Source organism: Zeus faber (genome assembly GCF_960531495.2).
Source record: "Zeus faber genome assembly, chromosome: 7".
Lineage (NCBI taxonomy): Eukaryota > Metazoa > Chordata > Actinopteri > Zeiformes > Zeidae > Zeus > Zeus faber.
In genome coordinates, this window is record NC_137203.1 from 28,516,886 (window position 1) to 28,534,925 (window position 18,040).

The 18,040-nt window shown below is 45.3% G+C and overlaps 1 protein-coding gene across 1 annotated transcript; it reads left to right on the forward strand.

The window, feature by feature from the left end:
* The first annotated feature begins 766 nt into the window (after positions 1 to 766).
* abcb9 (ATP-binding cassette, sub-family B (MDR/TAP), member 9) lies at positions 767 to 10,215 on the forward strand. The gene is made up of 11 exons (XM_080004648.1): positions 767 to 1,392; positions 2,624 to 2,738; positions 2,820 to 2,950; positions 3,038 to 3,243; positions 4,268 to 4,465; positions 4,666 to 4,794; positions 4,894 to 5,082; positions 6,939 to 7,112; positions 7,836 to 7,995; positions 8,648 to 8,784; positions 9,329 to 10,215. Exons 1-11 carry the CDS (start codon positions 786 to 788, stop codon positions 9,623 to 9,625), a joined length of 2,343 nt encoding a protein of 780 aa, XP_079860774.1. The 5' UTR covers positions 767 to 785; the 3' UTR covers positions 9,626 to 10,215.
* Positions 10,216 to 18,040: the final 7,825 nt, after the last annotated feature.

Sequence of the window (18,040 nt, forward strand, 5' to 3'; positions counted from 1 at the left end):
AGCCAATAAGTATAGCCACCCATACATTTGAGTCTGATCTCTCTCCGTAGGCAACGGCCGGCTTTACAGTGGTGCTGAAAAGTTCGACTCTTTTTTTTCCAGATTCGGTCTCTGACGAGTCACACAGTACAAAAGAGTCGTTCGGTTTAGCGGCTCTTCGTTCGTTTGAATCCAGTTGGTTGAACGCACGGCGAGCGAGGACGGACTTGAGGTGGACGGCAGTCGAAAGCCAGAAGAGTGGGTTCGCTCAGAGTCGCGAATTGAATTCCCTCCGCTAATAATGTGATTCTGTCGCAACTGTTTATTTAAGTGGAAGCGTTTTGGTGGAAATAGGACAGGCGTCTTGCATTGCGGTACGTTTCCTGCCCTTTATTTCGTCCGGGACTTGAAAGAGTCCTCATGACTTCTTTTCATTCCTTTTTTTTTTTTTTTTTTCGGAGTGACGTCCGACGCCGGACTCATTTTGAAAGATTCGTTCGCTGCGAGCGAATCGTTCGCGAGTCTCGCACCACCACTTGCCATTTGTGATGCGTGAGGAAGGGCGCGTGGACCAGGGGCAACGACCAAACTCGAGGTGACTCGTGGAGCGACTCGTGGGGATTGTTTATGCAACCGTGACACATTTGAGTGTAATAGTGGTCAATTAGACTCACGATCCTCCTTTCCACTGACTCCTCATCAAGCAGCGAACACTTGAAGCGTACGCATTCCTCTCTTCCCTGCGGGACAGGGAACCTGAGGCTGCTCCCCCTGTCAATAACACCACCCCGAGCCCGGTGATCGTCATGGGCATCAAACTGAATCTGAGTGTCACCTTGTCGTTCACCTTAGTGGACCTGATGGTCAGCACCGTGCTGTACTGCCACGGATCACACTTCTCCACCTTCTCGGAGGATGCTCGCGACTTCAGCGTTCTCCTCTCGGTGCTGGATCTCTGGGGGGCTGTGGTGGTCCGTGGTTCCCTGCTCCTGGGGGCCTCCGCGGGGCTCCTGTGGAATAGGGAGGACGGCCCACGCCGGGTCTCCCACCTGTCGACGCTGGTCCTCCTCATCTGCATGACCATGGTCACTTTTGCCCTGGCCAAGCTGCTAATGCTGGCTGAGCAGGGGCCCCTGGTCCACCAGCCCTGGTTCCTGGGCCTGTTCTGCTGGACCTGTGGGGCCTCTTTTGGGGTCATTTTCCTCTGGGGGCTCCTGGGGAAGGTGGTGCCGAACGTCGTGGTGAACGTCGACTGTGAGGAGACCGAGGGCCTGGTGGGACCGGAGAGGGTGGAGGAGGAGCGGGAGAAGAAGGGCCAGACAGGGGCCACGCTGGGCCGCCTGCTGTCCTACTGCAGCAAGGATGCCCATCTCCTATCGGTGGCCTTACTCTTCCTCACCATCTCTGCTGTCTGTGAGTGCATTAACCCAGAATGACTGGTCATTCATATATTTTGTTTCTACTTAGTTATACACATAATTTGTATATATACCACTGTATATATTTGTCAAATCTACTCTGCTTATTGTACTTATAGGACACACACACACACACACACACACACACACACACACACACACACTTCTTGCTTTTACATTTCAAATTTTTTAGTGTTTATTGGTTTAGTGGATTATTGTTTATTGATTTTTTTTGTCTTACTGTTTATTGCATATTACAATTTTGTTCTGTTCTGAATTTTGTTTTTTTGGGGGCTGGAACGGATTAATGGAATTTCAATTAATTTCAATGGGGAAAATTGATTTGCTATACAAGCAGATTGAATTACGAGCTCTGTCACGGAACGAATTAAACTCGTGAGTCAAGGTACCACTGTAAGGCCAAAACTTTGGTCAATTTTGTATTTTATCTGTATTACTTTATTGTGATCACATAATTTTTCTGATGTGTGCTGCTGGGACACGTGCAGAATTTACCTCAGGAGATAACTAAAGTATCTATCTAATCTAATCTAATCTGTTGCGGGTTTTACACTTCAAGCCCCAGAGTTTTTCCATTTCTATATATTTCCATAACTACCATTACCGTATATTTCCCATCGTCATGTCTTTGCTCTAGAATGGTGAAGTGATTTTCTGAAAAGTATACTTCATTGATTATTTTTTTTCTTGGTAACTTGAAGGGGGTGGGGATATTTTTTTTAATTCAAGGGTGCCGTCATTTTTTGTGAATGTTCATCCATATCGGCAGCTTACCTGGGAAAGGCGGACCCCACCACCAACAATGGAAACAGCATATAGAGGAGCACATGCACAATGCAAATTCAATGAATGGTTATGTTTTAAAGAAGTGCCAGTTCACAGAAGCATCAAAATTGGGATTGTTTTTTAAGCAAAATAATCATATGGATTACCACTTCCAGCATATATAGTATACGTAAAGCATACTATATTTCACATCCAAAATATTGTTACAATAATTGCCAAGTTACAAACTCTTACAAACTGACAAACTTTAAGTAAACACATCCCGTGACAGTTTATTCAGAATCTTAATTACATCAACTTCAGAGAGAATCTTTTACTCATTTAGGTAAATAAACTAAAAGTTGATGCCTATTTTGATTGTTACTGGCTCAGGCAGAAGCATTAAGAGATGATCGGCTTCTTCTCTTGTGTCCACACAGGTGAAGCTTTCATACCCTACTACACTGGGAAGGCCATCGAGGGCATCGTGGTCCACCAAAGCATGGAGTACTTCGCCAAGCCACTCCTCACGCTCTCGGTGCTGGCCTTGGCCAGGTAAACACACCTGCGATCGATCGTTTATACAAATCTGCGTATGCAATGTTTATGACGTCAGCATCTGCTTTAATACTTCAGTTCGATTGCCATCGGGGTCCGCGGCGGAGTCTTCACACTGACGTTTGCCAGGCTGAACCTCCGCCTCCGAGACCTGCTGTTCCGGTCTCTGATGAGGCAGGAGATGGGCTTTTTCGACGCCAACCACACGGGTTAGTGTCATCCCGCGAGTGATACCTGTCTTGTCCGTCCTTCCATCCATCAGTCTACCCGATGGTCTTCCTTTCTCCCCGCTGCAGGCGACATCACGTCGCGTCTGACCGCCGACACGACCCAGGTGAGCGACCTTGTCTCCCAGAACGTCAACATCTTCTTGAGGAGCGCGATCAAGGGAGTGGGCTTCTTCATTTTTATGTTCGGCCTCTCCTGGAAGCTCACGCTCGTGACCATCATGGGTTTCCCCTTCATTGGCATCATCTCCAAGATCTATGGGGAGTACTATAAGGTGTGTCATGTGTCTTTCAATCCAATTCAATTATTGGTGCTGATTTTTACTCGTTAGTTAACCCAGATGAAGACTTTCCCATCTGCAAACCCATTGTTTCAAAAGTTTAAAGGCCAGGTTGCCCTGTGTGTCCCATGTACTTCCATTTCTTATTAACATACACCATCGCCATTGCAACTCACAATAAGCATTTTGGTTTCACAGCGACTTTTAAGCAAAGGCCTGAATAGCCTTTGGTCTCGTTTTCAGTTCAACAATAACACCACACCAGCCCCAAAATGCTTAATTTTGGTGTAAAAAGCAGGAGGCCATTATGTCAAAATGCATCAGAAATGTGGAAAATCCTGCACAGCATGCATAGAATGCTTGAACTACAGCTGCAATTCAGGAAACTCGGTAGGGCAAAATACATTGTCTCCATCTATCAGGTGTAAATAAATCCTTTTTTTTTTATCATGCTGTATTCTTGGGCGTTGTCTTATTTTTCAGTGTAATTTAGGTAGTAAATCAATGGGATAACACGTGTATAGCACATTTCATACATAAGAGTAATTCAAAGTGCTGTACACAAGCCATAAATGGTATGATATGAAAGCATAGAAATAAAAAGTTAAAAACAGATAGAAACATGTTATTAAAACAGAGATCAAGGGTAAAAGTGCATTTTAAAACATGCCCATGCACCTCTACATGGCAGGAGTTGTAACCTCAAACCTACAACCCACGTGGGTGTAGGTTCGAGGTTACAACTTAAATTGTAGTAATAACTACTTAAACTTAAATAGGCAGAATAAAATCACAGAGATAGACAGAGATCAAAGGTTTAAGTCTAATTCAAAACAGGCGGATTATTCTCTGAGCAGCTGCAAATAGAACCGTTTTGAGACGTTCGTACCAACAGTTGTAGCATAATGTGTATATATATATATATATATATATATATATATATATATATATATATATATATATATATGTGTGTTTTCCATATATTTATACATTTCTCATCATCAACGTTTATCTCCAGAGGCTGACCAAAGAGGTCCAGACGGCGCTGGCCGAGGCCAACAAAGTGGCAGAGGAGACCATCTCGTCGATGAGGACCGTGCGCAGCTTCGCCGGTGAGGAGCGCGAGGCCGACTCCTACCACGCCAAGCTCATGGTCATGTTCCGGCTCAACAAGCGACAGGCCTTGGCCTACGCCTGCTACATGTGGTCCAGTTGTGTAGGTATATGGGATGAGACCAATCCCTTGACTTTATGGCGCGCCCCATAAATATAGATTTCTTTAAACCAAGACTAGGGCACGTCTGAGAAAGTCCATTTCAGTTAGTCCTTATTAAAAGTGTGATTCAGTCTAAGATAAGGCCTAGTCTGTGTCCACCAAACCACCCCAATGAGAGTTTGTTTGTTTGTTTTTTTCAGGTTTCTGAGCTAGCTCTTCAAATTGCGATCCTCTACTACGGCGGCCACCTAGTGGTCACCGGTCAGATGAGTGGGGGGACCTTGATCTCTTTCATCATATACGAGCTGGAGCTTGGGGAATGTCTTGAGGTATTTTACGAATTATCATCTGTGGCTAATAACCCGCAACATCCCCCAAACTTTTTTTATGGACCCAAATCTGTATATTTACATTTACATTTACTGCAGAGCATTTCATCCGTCTACACGGGGCTCATGCAAGGAGTGGGGGCGGCCGAGAAGGTGTTTGAGTACATCGACAGGGAGCCCAAGCACCCGGACAACGGCACGGAGGACCCCGAGTCATGTGTGGGCCTGGTGGAGTTCAAGGACGTCAAATTTGCATATCCCACGCGCCCCCAAGCGGATGTCCTGAAGGTGCGTGTTAAAAGAGGGCTCAGATCAGAATCTTAAATCTCAATAAATTAACATTTTCATATACGAAAAAAATCTTACGAGGTAAATGAAATGTTAAATTAATTTTTTGTTTGTGTGTGTGTGTGTGTGTGTGTGTGTGTGTGTGTGTGTGTGTGTGTGTGTGTGTGTGTGTGTGTGTGTGTGTGTATATATATATATATATATATATATATATATATATATATATATATATATATATATATACACAGACACACACTACTCACAAAAAGTTAGGGATATTTGGCTTTCGGGTGAAATTTATGGAAAATGTAAAAAGTTCACGCTACAGTGATATTATATCATGAAAGTAGGGCATTTAAGTAGAAGCAGGCAATGATGATTTCCTCATCTCAAACAATTTATTGAAACAAAAGCCAACAACAGTGGTGGGTTTACCACAACAAAAAATGTCAATGTCTCAATAACTTGTCATGTGGCCTTGAGCATCAATTACAGCTTGACAACGACGTCTCATGCTGTTCACAAGTCGACTTATTGAGTGGGTTAATGATGTTATTCAGGTAGTATGGGCTTGTCACTGTACCATTCACAAAGTGTAGGGCAGTTCTGCATTGACTAGACACATCTGGCCACACTGTAACACCACCACCACCACCACCAACAGTGGCTGATGCATAGCGCTCTCCTTGACGTCTCCAACATCGTTGGCAGTCAACATTTCTGCTCAACGTGAATTGACTTTCATCAGAGAGCAGCACTGAGGCCACTGGTCAGTGGTCAGTGCTCCCTGGCCCATGCAAGACGATGATGCCTGTGCCTGGTGGTGTGGTCAGGTTCCCTTGCAGGTCGTCTGGCACGCAGACCATGCTGATGTAAACGGTTTTGAATGGTCAGACGTGATACTTGGGAGCATCTCACCTCCTTTAAATGTGCCTGGAGTTGAGTGGCATCATCATCCGGTTCGCAGGGCACTGTTCACAATGAAGCGCTCATCAGTGTGGGATGTGGCCAAAGGACGTCCACTTCTATGCCTTTCTGTGACTCTTCCAGTGTCTCTGTATCTCTGTTGCAACCTGCTGATGACACTCTGTGACACTCTAAGCTCAGTGGCCACTTCCCTCTGAGAACATCCTATTTGAAGCCTCGCAATGGCGAGGTACTGTTGATCAGTTGTTTGGTGTCGTCTGGGTCTCATGATGTCAAAATGTGAACAGCATGATGAAGAGGACTGTTTAAATACCAATTCTAATTCAACCAGGAAATGTATTGGTCGATTCATGGATCAAACATCTGTTGTGAATTTTGCCGTTCAGCTCCTTGTTAGAGAACAGCAAGTTGTGCAAAAAGTACTGAAACATTGAACAGTTGGACATGTGCATTCAAAAGTTTAGAGAAGGTCAAATGAAGTTCACCTGTAAAGGTTATAGTGCATTTTAGGTTCATCCTGAAATTTCACCCGAAAGCCAAATATCCCTCTATATGTATATATATATATATATATATATATATATATATATATATATATATATATATATATATATATATATATATATATATATGTATATATATATATATATATATATATATATATATATATATATACACACACACACACAAAGTGCGATTCTATGCACAGAATAAATTGTTTGTATAGGCATATAAATTATCAATTCTCACTGTGTACTTACTAAGTCATTACAGTTAGAGTAACTAAGAGTCCATGGTGTTATAACAGATGACAGGACTCTCTCCATGCTTAATGCCATCATTTACTCTTTTGTCCCTATATCCTAGTTTTTTAAAAATATGTTTTATTTTTTTATTCAGGAATTAAACTTTGAGTTTGTGTTCTGCAGGGTGTCTCATTCACTCTGCAGCCCGGGACGGTGACAGCGCTGGTGGGTCCCTCGGGCAGTGGGAAGAGCTCCTGCGTGAGCCTCCTGGAGAACTTCTATCCCCCTCAGCAGGGCCAGGTGCTGCTGGACGGCAGGCCCGTGTACACCTACCAGCATGACTACCTCCACTCCATGGTCAGTGGGCTCTGCCTTTTTTCGTTGTTTGTTTGTTTGTTTGTTTGTTTTTCACCCTAAACCCATTGTTTTGAAATGTATGATTGGAAATTGAAACCATGCATTCGTAAATATAAAGAAAGTGTTATAGGGTTTAATGACCATTATTTTGCAGACACAATGCATTCAAAGTGTGTAGTGTACAGTCATTTGTTAAGATACTTTTGGTGAAATGTATATAACCTATAAATGCGTAAAACACTTTCTTGAGCTTAAAGCTATTTTATGGTGATTTATTAATTGTACGGTCATTTAACTATTTCATGGTTTCAATGAATAGAGGCAGAATATGCTACAGATAATGAGGATGACAAACTTAAAAGACTATTTCCTGTTTCCTTGTAATGTTACCATAGCAGAAAGCCACTTGGGTTTTCTGATGACAACAATGACAAGGAAAAATGTCACAACAGAGGTTTCAAAACATGGTATAATTACAAAGGGTCGAGTTCATGTATAGCTTGAGAGCGAAATATCTTTTAAGAGAGACCCCGGAACATACAATTTAACAGATGATACAAGAGTAAAAACAAGCCAGGGCCATTTCCCTATTCCGGAAATTCAACCATCCAGAAAAATTCAAAGTCAGTTCGTAAGCCTCAACGCCTGAGGCATCATGCTGCGACCCTGATGTGGAAATGCGAACGGACAGACGTTATAGTGTACACCGCTGTGTTTCTGCAGGTGGCTCTGGTGGGTCAGGAGCCTGTGCTATTTGCCCGGACAGTTGAAGAGAACATCGCCTACGGCCTGACCGACACTCCCATGGAGGCAGTGGTGCAGGCCGCCACCAAAGCAAATGCTCATGACTTCATCAGTACCCTCACCGAAGGCTACAAAACAGGTCATTATTAGACTTCCTGTAGCACAATGTATCACACCGTGGTTAACAGGACGGTGGTGTGCCTTAGGAGTATTTCATTTTAAAAAGTGTGCTGTGGCAGAGTCGCAAAAAAGGGGATGAGCAACTCACAAACTTAAAGTAATTACTGAGGACTAGATTAAAGTACAAGACAAAGAAAGCAGCGGCGTTTCGCACAATTCATATTTAATGTAACTGATTTACTCTTAGCAGTCCACCAAAATAAATAATTTTGACAAAATTAAATGATTCTTGCGAGAATTCTACTCTTCTCTTGTTCACCGGGCATTAAACTGACCGAATCAAATGAAACTAATCTAGAAATTGAGCTAATTTTTACTGAGCAACAGGTCAAGAACCGAATCTCAAAAAAAAAAAAAAGAGTTGAACCTTTTATTACTACATATAGTAGTCACTTTTAAGAGTCAGAACTGGTATCCTCATGGGAACTAATGAATTAGTGCAGACTTGCAATTTGGATCTCGCAACACAGGAGCTGGTTTCCATTATGAATTTATTTTAAGTGTAATTTGAAAATGTTTTCACTGCACCCCCGACAAGCTCTCACGGCACACTATCAGTTTGTTGGTATTGCATGTGTGTGGGAGTAATATTCCTCTCTTTTATCCATCAGGCGTGGGAGAGAAAGGGACCCAGTTGTCCGGGGGCCAGAAGCAAAGAGTGGCCATCGCCAGAGCGCTCATCCGCAACCCACATGTCCTCATCCTGGATGAGGCGACCAGTGCCCTGGACGCCGAAAGTGAACACATTGTAATTGAATTGTCTTCTATGACCCTTGTATTCTTCCTGACGTGGTATTTTTCTGGTAAAATTATCATTTTCTGACAAATGTATAACTGGGAGATATAATAAAATTAGGAAAAGGGGTCAGAGCTGTAGTGAAATTGAAAACGGGTTGGTTATGCCGATTTCCATGGCCATGACCATTTGAGAAGGTGAAGAAAGAATGGAAAGGGGGTGGAGACCCAAGAAAGACATTTTGTCCTCACAGCTGGCCTGAGAGCTGGTGTGTGAATCCAGTCACCTGAGGTGCATTTCGTCAGCACTTCCCATCAACAATGTTTGGGTATAATATAAAATAATTTAATACTTTTTTGACGTGGTCCCTGGAAGCCCAGACTTTAGGGTTCCAGCAGTGGCGGGGGTTATGTGGTTACATTGATGCCAAATCCAGAAAAAGATAAACAAAGTAATTTTTCATGGTCATGAAAAAAAAAACCCAAAAAACATGATGCGTGGACTATTTGACGGCAACGTTGGTTTTTTTTTTTCCATCTATTTGATTTCCCCCCAGGTTCAGCAGTCTCTGAACAGGGTCATGCGGAAGCACACAGTGCTGGTGATCGCCCATCGCCTCAGCACTGTGGAGAAAGCAGACAGCATCGTGGTGATGGATGGAGGCTGTGTAGTGGAACAGGGGACCCACAGCCAGCTGATGGCCAGCGGGGGGCTCTATTTCAAGCTGGTGCAGCGGCAGATCCTGGGCGTGGAGACGGGCTCAAAAGACAAGGCTTGGAAGTGTGATGGGGAAAGCCCCCTGAGCAGACAGTGCAGCACGGCCAGCGAGCCTGAATGCAACGTCCGCTACTGAGAGAATCACACAACGACACCCCTCCCCGCCTACAGGAATCACAGTGAATGAGAATTTTTAATCTTGAGTTACACCTAGTAGGCCATAAAGCCAAAGCTACTACTTTAAGGTGCCTTTTCTGTGGAACTCTTTGCTGCAACTCAAGTCTATCGAGATCGGGACCCTTTTGGCTGAAGTCAGTTAGAGGGACAGCACCTTAAAGCAGCATGGACATGAAGATACTGAATGTAGTGAGCATATCTATAAAATGAATAAACCTACTTAATTCTCCTACACTACAAACTACTACACACCGAATGCATATTTGCATCGGAGAGTCGGATCCTCCCCCCAGTGGCCGTCGGATAAACTGTGTCTTGAGTTTGGCATCCCAAAATGTTCAAGTTCAAGTTCAGGAGATTATTTGTAACATACATATACATTGGTCATACATACACTACTCACAAAAAGTTAGGGATATTTGGCTTTCGGGTGAAATTTATGGAAAATGTAAAAAGTTCACGCTACAGTGATATTATATCATGAAAGTAGGGCATTTAAGTAGAAGCATGCAATGGTGATTTCCTCATCTCAAACAACTGATTGAAACAAAAGCCAACAACAGTGGTGGGTTTACCACACCAAAAAATGTCAATGTCTCAATAACTTGTCATGTGCCCTTGAGCATCAATTACAGCTTGACAACGACGTCTCATGCTGTTCACAAGTCAAATTATTGTCTGCTGAGGCATGGCCCCCCACTCTTCTTGAAGGGCGGCCCTCAGGTCATTGAGGTTCTGGGGTACAGAGTTACTAGCCTCTACACGGCGACTCAGCTGATCCCATAGGTTTTCTATGGGATTCAGGTCTGGAGAAAGTGCAGGCCACTCCATTTGAGGTGCCCCAGTCTCCAGCAGCTGTTCCCTAATGATGCCACCTCGATGAGCTGGAGCATTGTCGTCCATGAAGATGAAAATTGGCCTGTGTTGTTCATGCAGGGGCACAATGACTGGATTAATGATGTTATTCAGGTAGTATGGGCTTGTCACTGTACCATTCACAAAGTGTAGGGCAGTTCTGTATTGACTAGACACACCTGCCCACACTGTAACACCGCCACCACCAAAGGCTCGTCTGTTGACAACAGTGGCTGATGCATAGCACCGTTCTTGACGTCTCCAACATCGTTGACAGCCATCTTTTCTGCTCAACGTGAATCTACTTTAATCAGAGAACAGCACTGAGGCCCACTGGTCCCTCGTCCAGCGTCCGTGCTCCCTGGCCCATGCAAGACAATGATGCCTCTGCCTGGTGGTGTGTTGTTAGGTGTCGTCTTGGGCTCATGATGTCAAAATGTGAACAGCATGATGAAGAGGACTGTTTAAATACCAATTCTAATGCAACCAGGAAATGTATTGGTCGATTCATGGATCAAACACCTGTTGTGAATTTTTCCGTTGAGCTCCTTGTTAGAGAACAGCAAGTTGTGCAAAAAGTACTGAAACATTGAACAGTTGGACATGTGCATTCAAAAGTTTAGAGAAGGTCAAATTAAGTTCACCTGTAGAGGTTATAGTGCATTTTAGGTACATCCTGAAATTTAAAAGCCGAATATCCCTAACTTTTTGTGAGTAGTGTATATGCAGTGAAATGTCATGACACCCGGTTACGCACAATAATCTCCGTCAGGGAAAATGGGAGAGCTCATTTTTCCCAGAACAACAGCAGGCCATTTACCATGCTCCATGAGCTTCAGAGTTTGAAGCTCCCACTGTGTTTGCAAAGTATTGAATAAATTATTGACACTCCTTGAATAACACATTATTGTATTTTATTACTTTTCTTATTTATTTATTTGAGAGACTCAATGTAGGATTTAAATTATATTTAAAAATGTACAGGAAAGGAATTAGAGAATATAGATTTATGAATATATTTCCCGATGAACATGATACATTTAACCGTATTCATGTTTTATTTCTATGACCTATAATTATGTCTTCTTTGTTGAATATAAATGCATGGTATAAATACAACATCACAGAGATGGTTACACTGCACAATATTAAAATATAATATCTAGCATTGCCATATTGACAATAGACAGTGAAATGGTTTGAAAAAAAAACCCCACACATTTAAATAAAAGGGATTCTCACTTCCGGTGGAGTTAACATATTTTGCATAATTATCCCATAATTTGTAATTATTTTTGTTTTTGATGCATCTTAAGCATTAAATGAGGGATATGATGAAAAAAAATGCTGGCAAAATAAAAAGTAACGACATATTCCACAGCCGATGAATGGTTTAAACTGTATCCTAACTATCTCATAAATGAATCAAATATGGAATAAAATGTAGCTGAGGCAGCAATACACGGGTCCAGGGTAGTTCAATGGATGAGTGTGCATTAGCTCTCTGTTCCGGGGTGTTTTGTCACTGCAAAAGCTCATTTGTTCCGGTCTGGTTACAGTGTAATTCTATGATCAGGCGGTGTTTGTGGCTCTGGGCGGATTTTCTACGTTGCAACTAACGGCGGTTATCATTCTGAAATAGGGCTGCATGATTATGACTAAAATGAGAAGCACCATTATTTTAGTCAAGATCAACCGTAATGAGGGGAAGGAGATTGTGGTGGCGGAGGTGACAAGGATGGAGGAAGATCGCTACAAGATCAAGGCTGTGTCTCAGGGCCGACAAGGAAGCTGGACAACCTGGGAGGGAGTTGTTAACCGGAACATCAGTTGGTCAGACCTGTGGAAGATTCCACAGGCAAGACTCAGCTTCCTTGTTCGTTCAACCTACGACATGCTTCCCTGTCCTTGGAACCTTCACCAGTTGTTTGGGAAAGAAGAATGCTGCTCACTCTGCAATGCCCCCAATGCAAGCCTCCAGCACATCTTATCAGGCTGCAAGATCGCGCTTTCACAGGGGCGCTACAGATGGCGCCACGACGAGGTCCTGAGAAAGCTAGCCGAAGTGCTGGAGTTGTGTCGACAGGACAACAAAGAACCACCATCAGCAGAGGACCACACCAGCTTTGTCTCAGAAGGAGGGGTAAGGAGAAACACCAGGCCAACAGAAAAATCAAGGCCCTTCTCCCCCGACCAGGAGCGGAACATGAGGGTTGACCTCGACAGGCAGCTCCGGTTCCCCACAGAGATCACCACCACATCTCTCCGACCAGACATAGTTGTGTGGTCAACCAAGGCAAGATCTGTGCACCTCATCGAGCTCACAGTACCACGGGAGGAGGGGATTGAGGCCGCCTTCGAACGTAAGAAGGCCAAGTACTCAGAGCTGGCTACTGAGTGCCGGGAGGCTGGATGGAAGGCTACCATCTACCCAGTGGAGGTCGGATTCCGAGGGTTTTTTGGGGTTGTCAACCACACGCCTCTTGAGGGATGCAGGACGGACCGGAGGGAGGCTAAAGAGGGCAACAAAGGACCTGGCAGAGGAGGCTGAGAAAGGGAGCTTTTGGCTCTGGCTTAGGAGGAAGGATAGGTGTTGGGGAAAGAACACCTAACCCCAGACAACAGCCGCAGAGGAGAACAACTATCAGCTGCAGGGGGTGACAGGGAGACGTCCCTGTCACTGCTCCACCACCAGGAGACGTTCCAGAATTAAATGAGCGAAACGTTGATGAATGGTGGTTTCTGGCTGATGACCCTGCAGCTGAGGAGGTGTGACAGGCAGCAATGCCCAGCAGGCGATAACATCTTCCTGTACACTTACTGAAGTTCTGGTAAACCCAGTGACTACTGTGAACAGGACAGTTGGAGTCCAGGGAAGTCTGGAGGACAACCAGGAAAGACTGGTTGGCAGCAGGGAAAGACTGCACCGGGAGTGGGCGGCTAGTAACCCAACCCACTACTCTCAAGAGACACCCAAAACCTAACTACGAAGAATCATAAGAGAAAATAACCCACGGGCCCTCCGAGAGGCAGACGAAAGATGGGCCCAACAGGATGGACCACAAGGTAACGATGGCAACGGAAACGGACAACGAGAACACCAGAACTCCAGCAAATGAGGAGAAGATCCTCCAGAAGTGTGCATGCGGATGGGAGAAAGTGACCATGTTTAGAGGGGTAACGAATCCACCAGGGGAAATCAAAGTGTGGTCAGAAAGGCCAACAGCAACCTTGCACTGCTTCAGCAGGTGAGACAAGAGGGACCAAAAGCCAGGGTAAAAACCACAGAGCGGAAGGACCCAACATCGCCGAAGACACGAGATTCACAGAGGAAGAAAGTCCTCTGGTGGAGGCTGAGCCCCCACGTGAGCACGAAGACCCAGTCCTCACAACCTCACACAGAACAGAGCCAAACGCAGAGACCAAGAAACCAGCCAAAAGGAGCAAGCTCAAGTGGCCAAAGTCGAACGAAGCACAAGCATGGCGCACATTGGATACAGACCTGATCAAGAGGGGCTGAGTCTAAGCTTAACCTGATTGGGGAGATCATATACCAGACCTGCAAGGACAGGTTTGGCGAAATTGTCCCCAAACAGAGGACAGCCCTGAGAGAGAAGGGAAGGAGGGAAAAGGAAATCCTCCAGCTGGTGCAAAGGCGCCGGCAACTCCGCAAGAACTGGAGGAAGGCAACCCACGCAGAGAAAGAGGGTCTAAAACCCCTGTGGGAGGAGGTCAGGAAAAGGCTAGCTGGGCTTCGCAGAGCTGAAAGCATTCGCAAGCACAGCAAAGGGAAGCAAAAAGAGCGAGCCAGCTTCTTCAAGGATCCCTTAAGGGACACCAGACAACTGCTGGAGGAGAAGAAGAGCGGCAAGCTTGAAACCACCAGGGAGCAATTGGAGCAGCACGTTAAAGAGCAGTACAGTGATCCGCAAAGGAGCGCCCCCTTAGGAACACCAAGATACGTGCCTCGGCCTGCACTGCCGACAGCTGAGTTCAACATCATGCCCCCCAAGCTCAGTGAAGTCAGGCAAGTCGTGAAGAAGGCAAGGTCCTCTTCAGCACCAGACCCAAATGGAGTCCCCTACAAGTTCTATAAGAACTGCCCCAAGGTACTAGAGCTGCTATGGTACCTAATGAGAACAGCCTGGAAAAAGCAACTCATTCCATCCGAGTGGCAGAGAGCGATAGCAGTCTTCATTCCCAAGGAAACAAACTCCAGAGATATTGGCCAATTCCAAAACATCGCCCTGCTGAATGTAGAAGGAAAGATCTTATTCTCAGTACTAGCCCGAAGGATGACCAACTACCTGCTAGAAAACGGCTATATCGACAACAACTGCCAGAAGGCAGGAGTCCCAGGTTTCCCAGGATGTGTAGAGCACTCCACGATGATCTGGGACCAGATCCAGAAGGCCAAGTGGGAGAAGATCAACCTGCATGTCATCTGGCTCGGCCTTGCCAACGCGTATGGATCAGTCCCACATCAGCTGATCAACTACGCCATGGAATTCTTCCACATTCCCACCTTCATCAAGAACTTGGTAGCACAGTAATTCAGCGATCTGCAGATGTGCTTTTCCCTCCAGGATTTCACCACCAGTTGGCAGCGGCACGAAGTAGGAATCGCTATGGGGTGTGCCATTACTCCAATATTGTTTGTAGCAGCCTTTGAGATAATCCTCATCGGAGCAAGACAAATGGTTGGAGGGATCAAACTAGCAACTGGTCAGAGGCTACCCCCACTGAGGAGCTACATGCATGACGTCACCAGCCTCCTTCAGACAGCAGCGTGCACATCGAGACTGCTGGGAAGGATGGATGAGTTGATGTCGTGGGGAAGAATGAAGTTCAAGCCCTCCAAATCTCGTAGCCTGTCACTCAGAAGAGGAGTCAGAAATGACAGCACCATCTCTGTCGTTGGAGGAGAAAAAATCCCACTCCTATCTGAGCAACCCATTAAAAGCCTGGGGAGGCAGTACACTGCAGAGCTGTCTGATAAACAGATGGGGAAAACCATCATGAAACACCTCTCTGACGGCCTGACAAGGATCAACCAAAGCCAACTTTCTAGGAAGTATAAGGTCTGGTGGAACCAGTTCACACTCTACAGGAGGGTAATGTGGCCCCCGAAAATTAGTGAGATCCCCTCATTGACCGCAAGTAAGATGGATGTAAGAGCCAATTCATTCATTCGAAAGTGGTTGGGGCTGCCACGGTGCCTATCTGAAACTGGTTTCTTCGGGAAGAACACACTGCAGCTGCCACTGCAGTCCATAAGTTTGGGCTACATACAGGAGAAGACCAGACTGGTTCTCAAGCTAAGGGAGTCCACAGACCAGTCGGTAAGGAACGCAAACGCAAATTTCCAACCGGCCGTAAGTGGAATGCCCAAACCGAGGTTGACCAAGCTGTCGGTCGGCTGCAACTCCGGGAGATAGTGGGCAGAGTCCAGACATGAGGAGCAGGGCTAGGATGGGAAGAGGCTTCTGGTCCAAGGTCAACCATAAGGAGAGGAAGGAGATGGTGGTGGCAGAGGTATCAAGGATGGAGGAAGATTGCTACAAGATCAAGGCTGTGTCGCAGGGCCGACAAGAAAGCTGGACAACCTGGGAGGGAGTTGTTAACTGGAACATCAGTTGGTCAGACCTGGAAGATTCCACAGGCAAGACTCGACTTCCTTATTCGCTCAACCTACGACATGCTTCCCTGTCCTCGGAACCTTCACCAGTTGTTTGGGAAAGAAGAATGCTGCTCACTCTGCAATACCCCCAGCGCAAGCCCCCAGCACATCTTACCAGGCTGCAAGATTGCGCTTTCACAGAGGCGCTACAGATGGCGCCACGACCAGGTCCTGAGAAAGCTAGCCGAAGTGCTGGAGGCGTGTCGACAGGACAACAAAGAACCACCATCAGCAGAGGACCACACCAGCTTTGTCTCAGAAGGAGGGGTAAGGAGAAAAACCAGGCCAACAGAAAAATCAAGGCCCTTCTCCCCCGACCAGGAGCGGAACATGAGGGTTGTCCTCGACAGGCAGCTCCGGTTCCCCACAGAGATCACCACCACATCTCTCCAACCAGACATAGTTGTGTGATCAAACCAAGGCAAGATCTGTGCACCTCATCGAGCTCACAGTACCACTGGAGGAGGGGATTGAGGCCGTCTTCGAACGTAAGAAGGCCGAGTACTCAGAGCTGGCTCCTGAGTGCTGGGAGGCTGGATGGAAGGCTACCATCTACCCAGTGGAGGGCGTATGCCGAGGGTTTTCGGGGTTGTCAACCACATGCCTCTTAAGGGATGCAGGAGTGACCGGAGGGAGGCTAAAGAGGGCAACAAAGGATCTGGCAGAGGAGGCTGAGAAAGGGAGCTTTTGGCTCTGGCTGAGGAGGAAGGATAGGTGTTGGGGAAAGAACACCTAACCCCAGACAACAGCCGCAGGGGAGAACAACTATGAGCTGCAGGGGGTGACAGAGAGACGTCCCTGTCACTGCTCCGCCACCAGGAGACGTTCCAGAATTAAAGGATAGAAACGTTGGTCAATGACGGTTTCTGGCTGATGACCCTGCAGCTGACCCATGGGCACCGGAGGAGGTGTGACAGGCAACAATGCCCAGCAGGCGATAACACCTTCCTGTACAATTACTAGTCAATATTGTGATTCCGATTATTGATCAAGATTACTCATCCATTTTGGGGAACAGAATTATTTTATGGCATTTTGTAAATCAACAGAAAATTGCCTTCACAATAATAATGTATTTTATAAGCCTATAAATAAATAAACTAGGGTAAGTGCTTTAACTGACTTAAATTGTAGAGGGTATATAATGAAATTAATTTTGAGTAGTGGGCTACACGAAAAACACTAAAAGAATGAAAGTAGTTCAAAACACAAATACAATAAATACATGTTCCTTGTATTATTAAATTAATGGTTATTGTTACCAGTAATAATAATTCATGAAGTTTGTAAAAACTGATCACTAGATCGATCTCTGGAATGTCTATAAATTGATGAGATGTTATTGTGTTTTTGTTTTGTATAACTTACTCTGGTGCGTGCCAGCTGTCCTTGTATATATTTATATAAGTTGCACTTTGTTTAATCCAATTGTCTTCTGGTAATACTTAAACTTATTTTTTCTGATTGTCTTCGGGTTTATCGGACCCATGACAGCCAGGTGCCGTGATCTTGACGAGGACCCGGTTGTTGATTAATCACGAGACTGCAACGCTATCATGTGACCTCTGCGAGCCAAAGTTTTACTTTGACAATCTTCCCTGGCAGCTTTTGTTTTGAGGGGAAGAAAAAGGACATTATTCATTCATAACTACTTTTTTCTTGTTACAGCATCAAGCAGTCTTTATTCGTCACACAACACACCACACTACAACACATGCTTGCACGCACACGCACAGCGACGATAAGAAATACAGTTTTTGATAAAAGTATTCCAAAATTAAGGACCGATCGGGATCAAACTTGGACCACGGCATGTCGGGAGTGCCCCCGTCGTGTCTG

Coding starts and splice junctions, on each gene's coding strand:
- abcb9 (XM_080004648.1), top strand. CDS start 786: ATGGGCATCAAACTGAATCTGAGTGTCACCTTGTCGTTCACCTTAGTG. Junction 5,083..6,938: donor CCCAAGCGGATGTCCTGAAG/GTGCGTGTTAAA, acceptor TGTGTTCTGCAG/GGTGTCTCATTCACTCTGCA. Junction 8,785..9,328: donor ACGCCGAAAGTGAACACATT/GTAATTGAATTG, acceptor ATTTCCCCCCAG/GTTCAGCAGTCTCTGAACAG.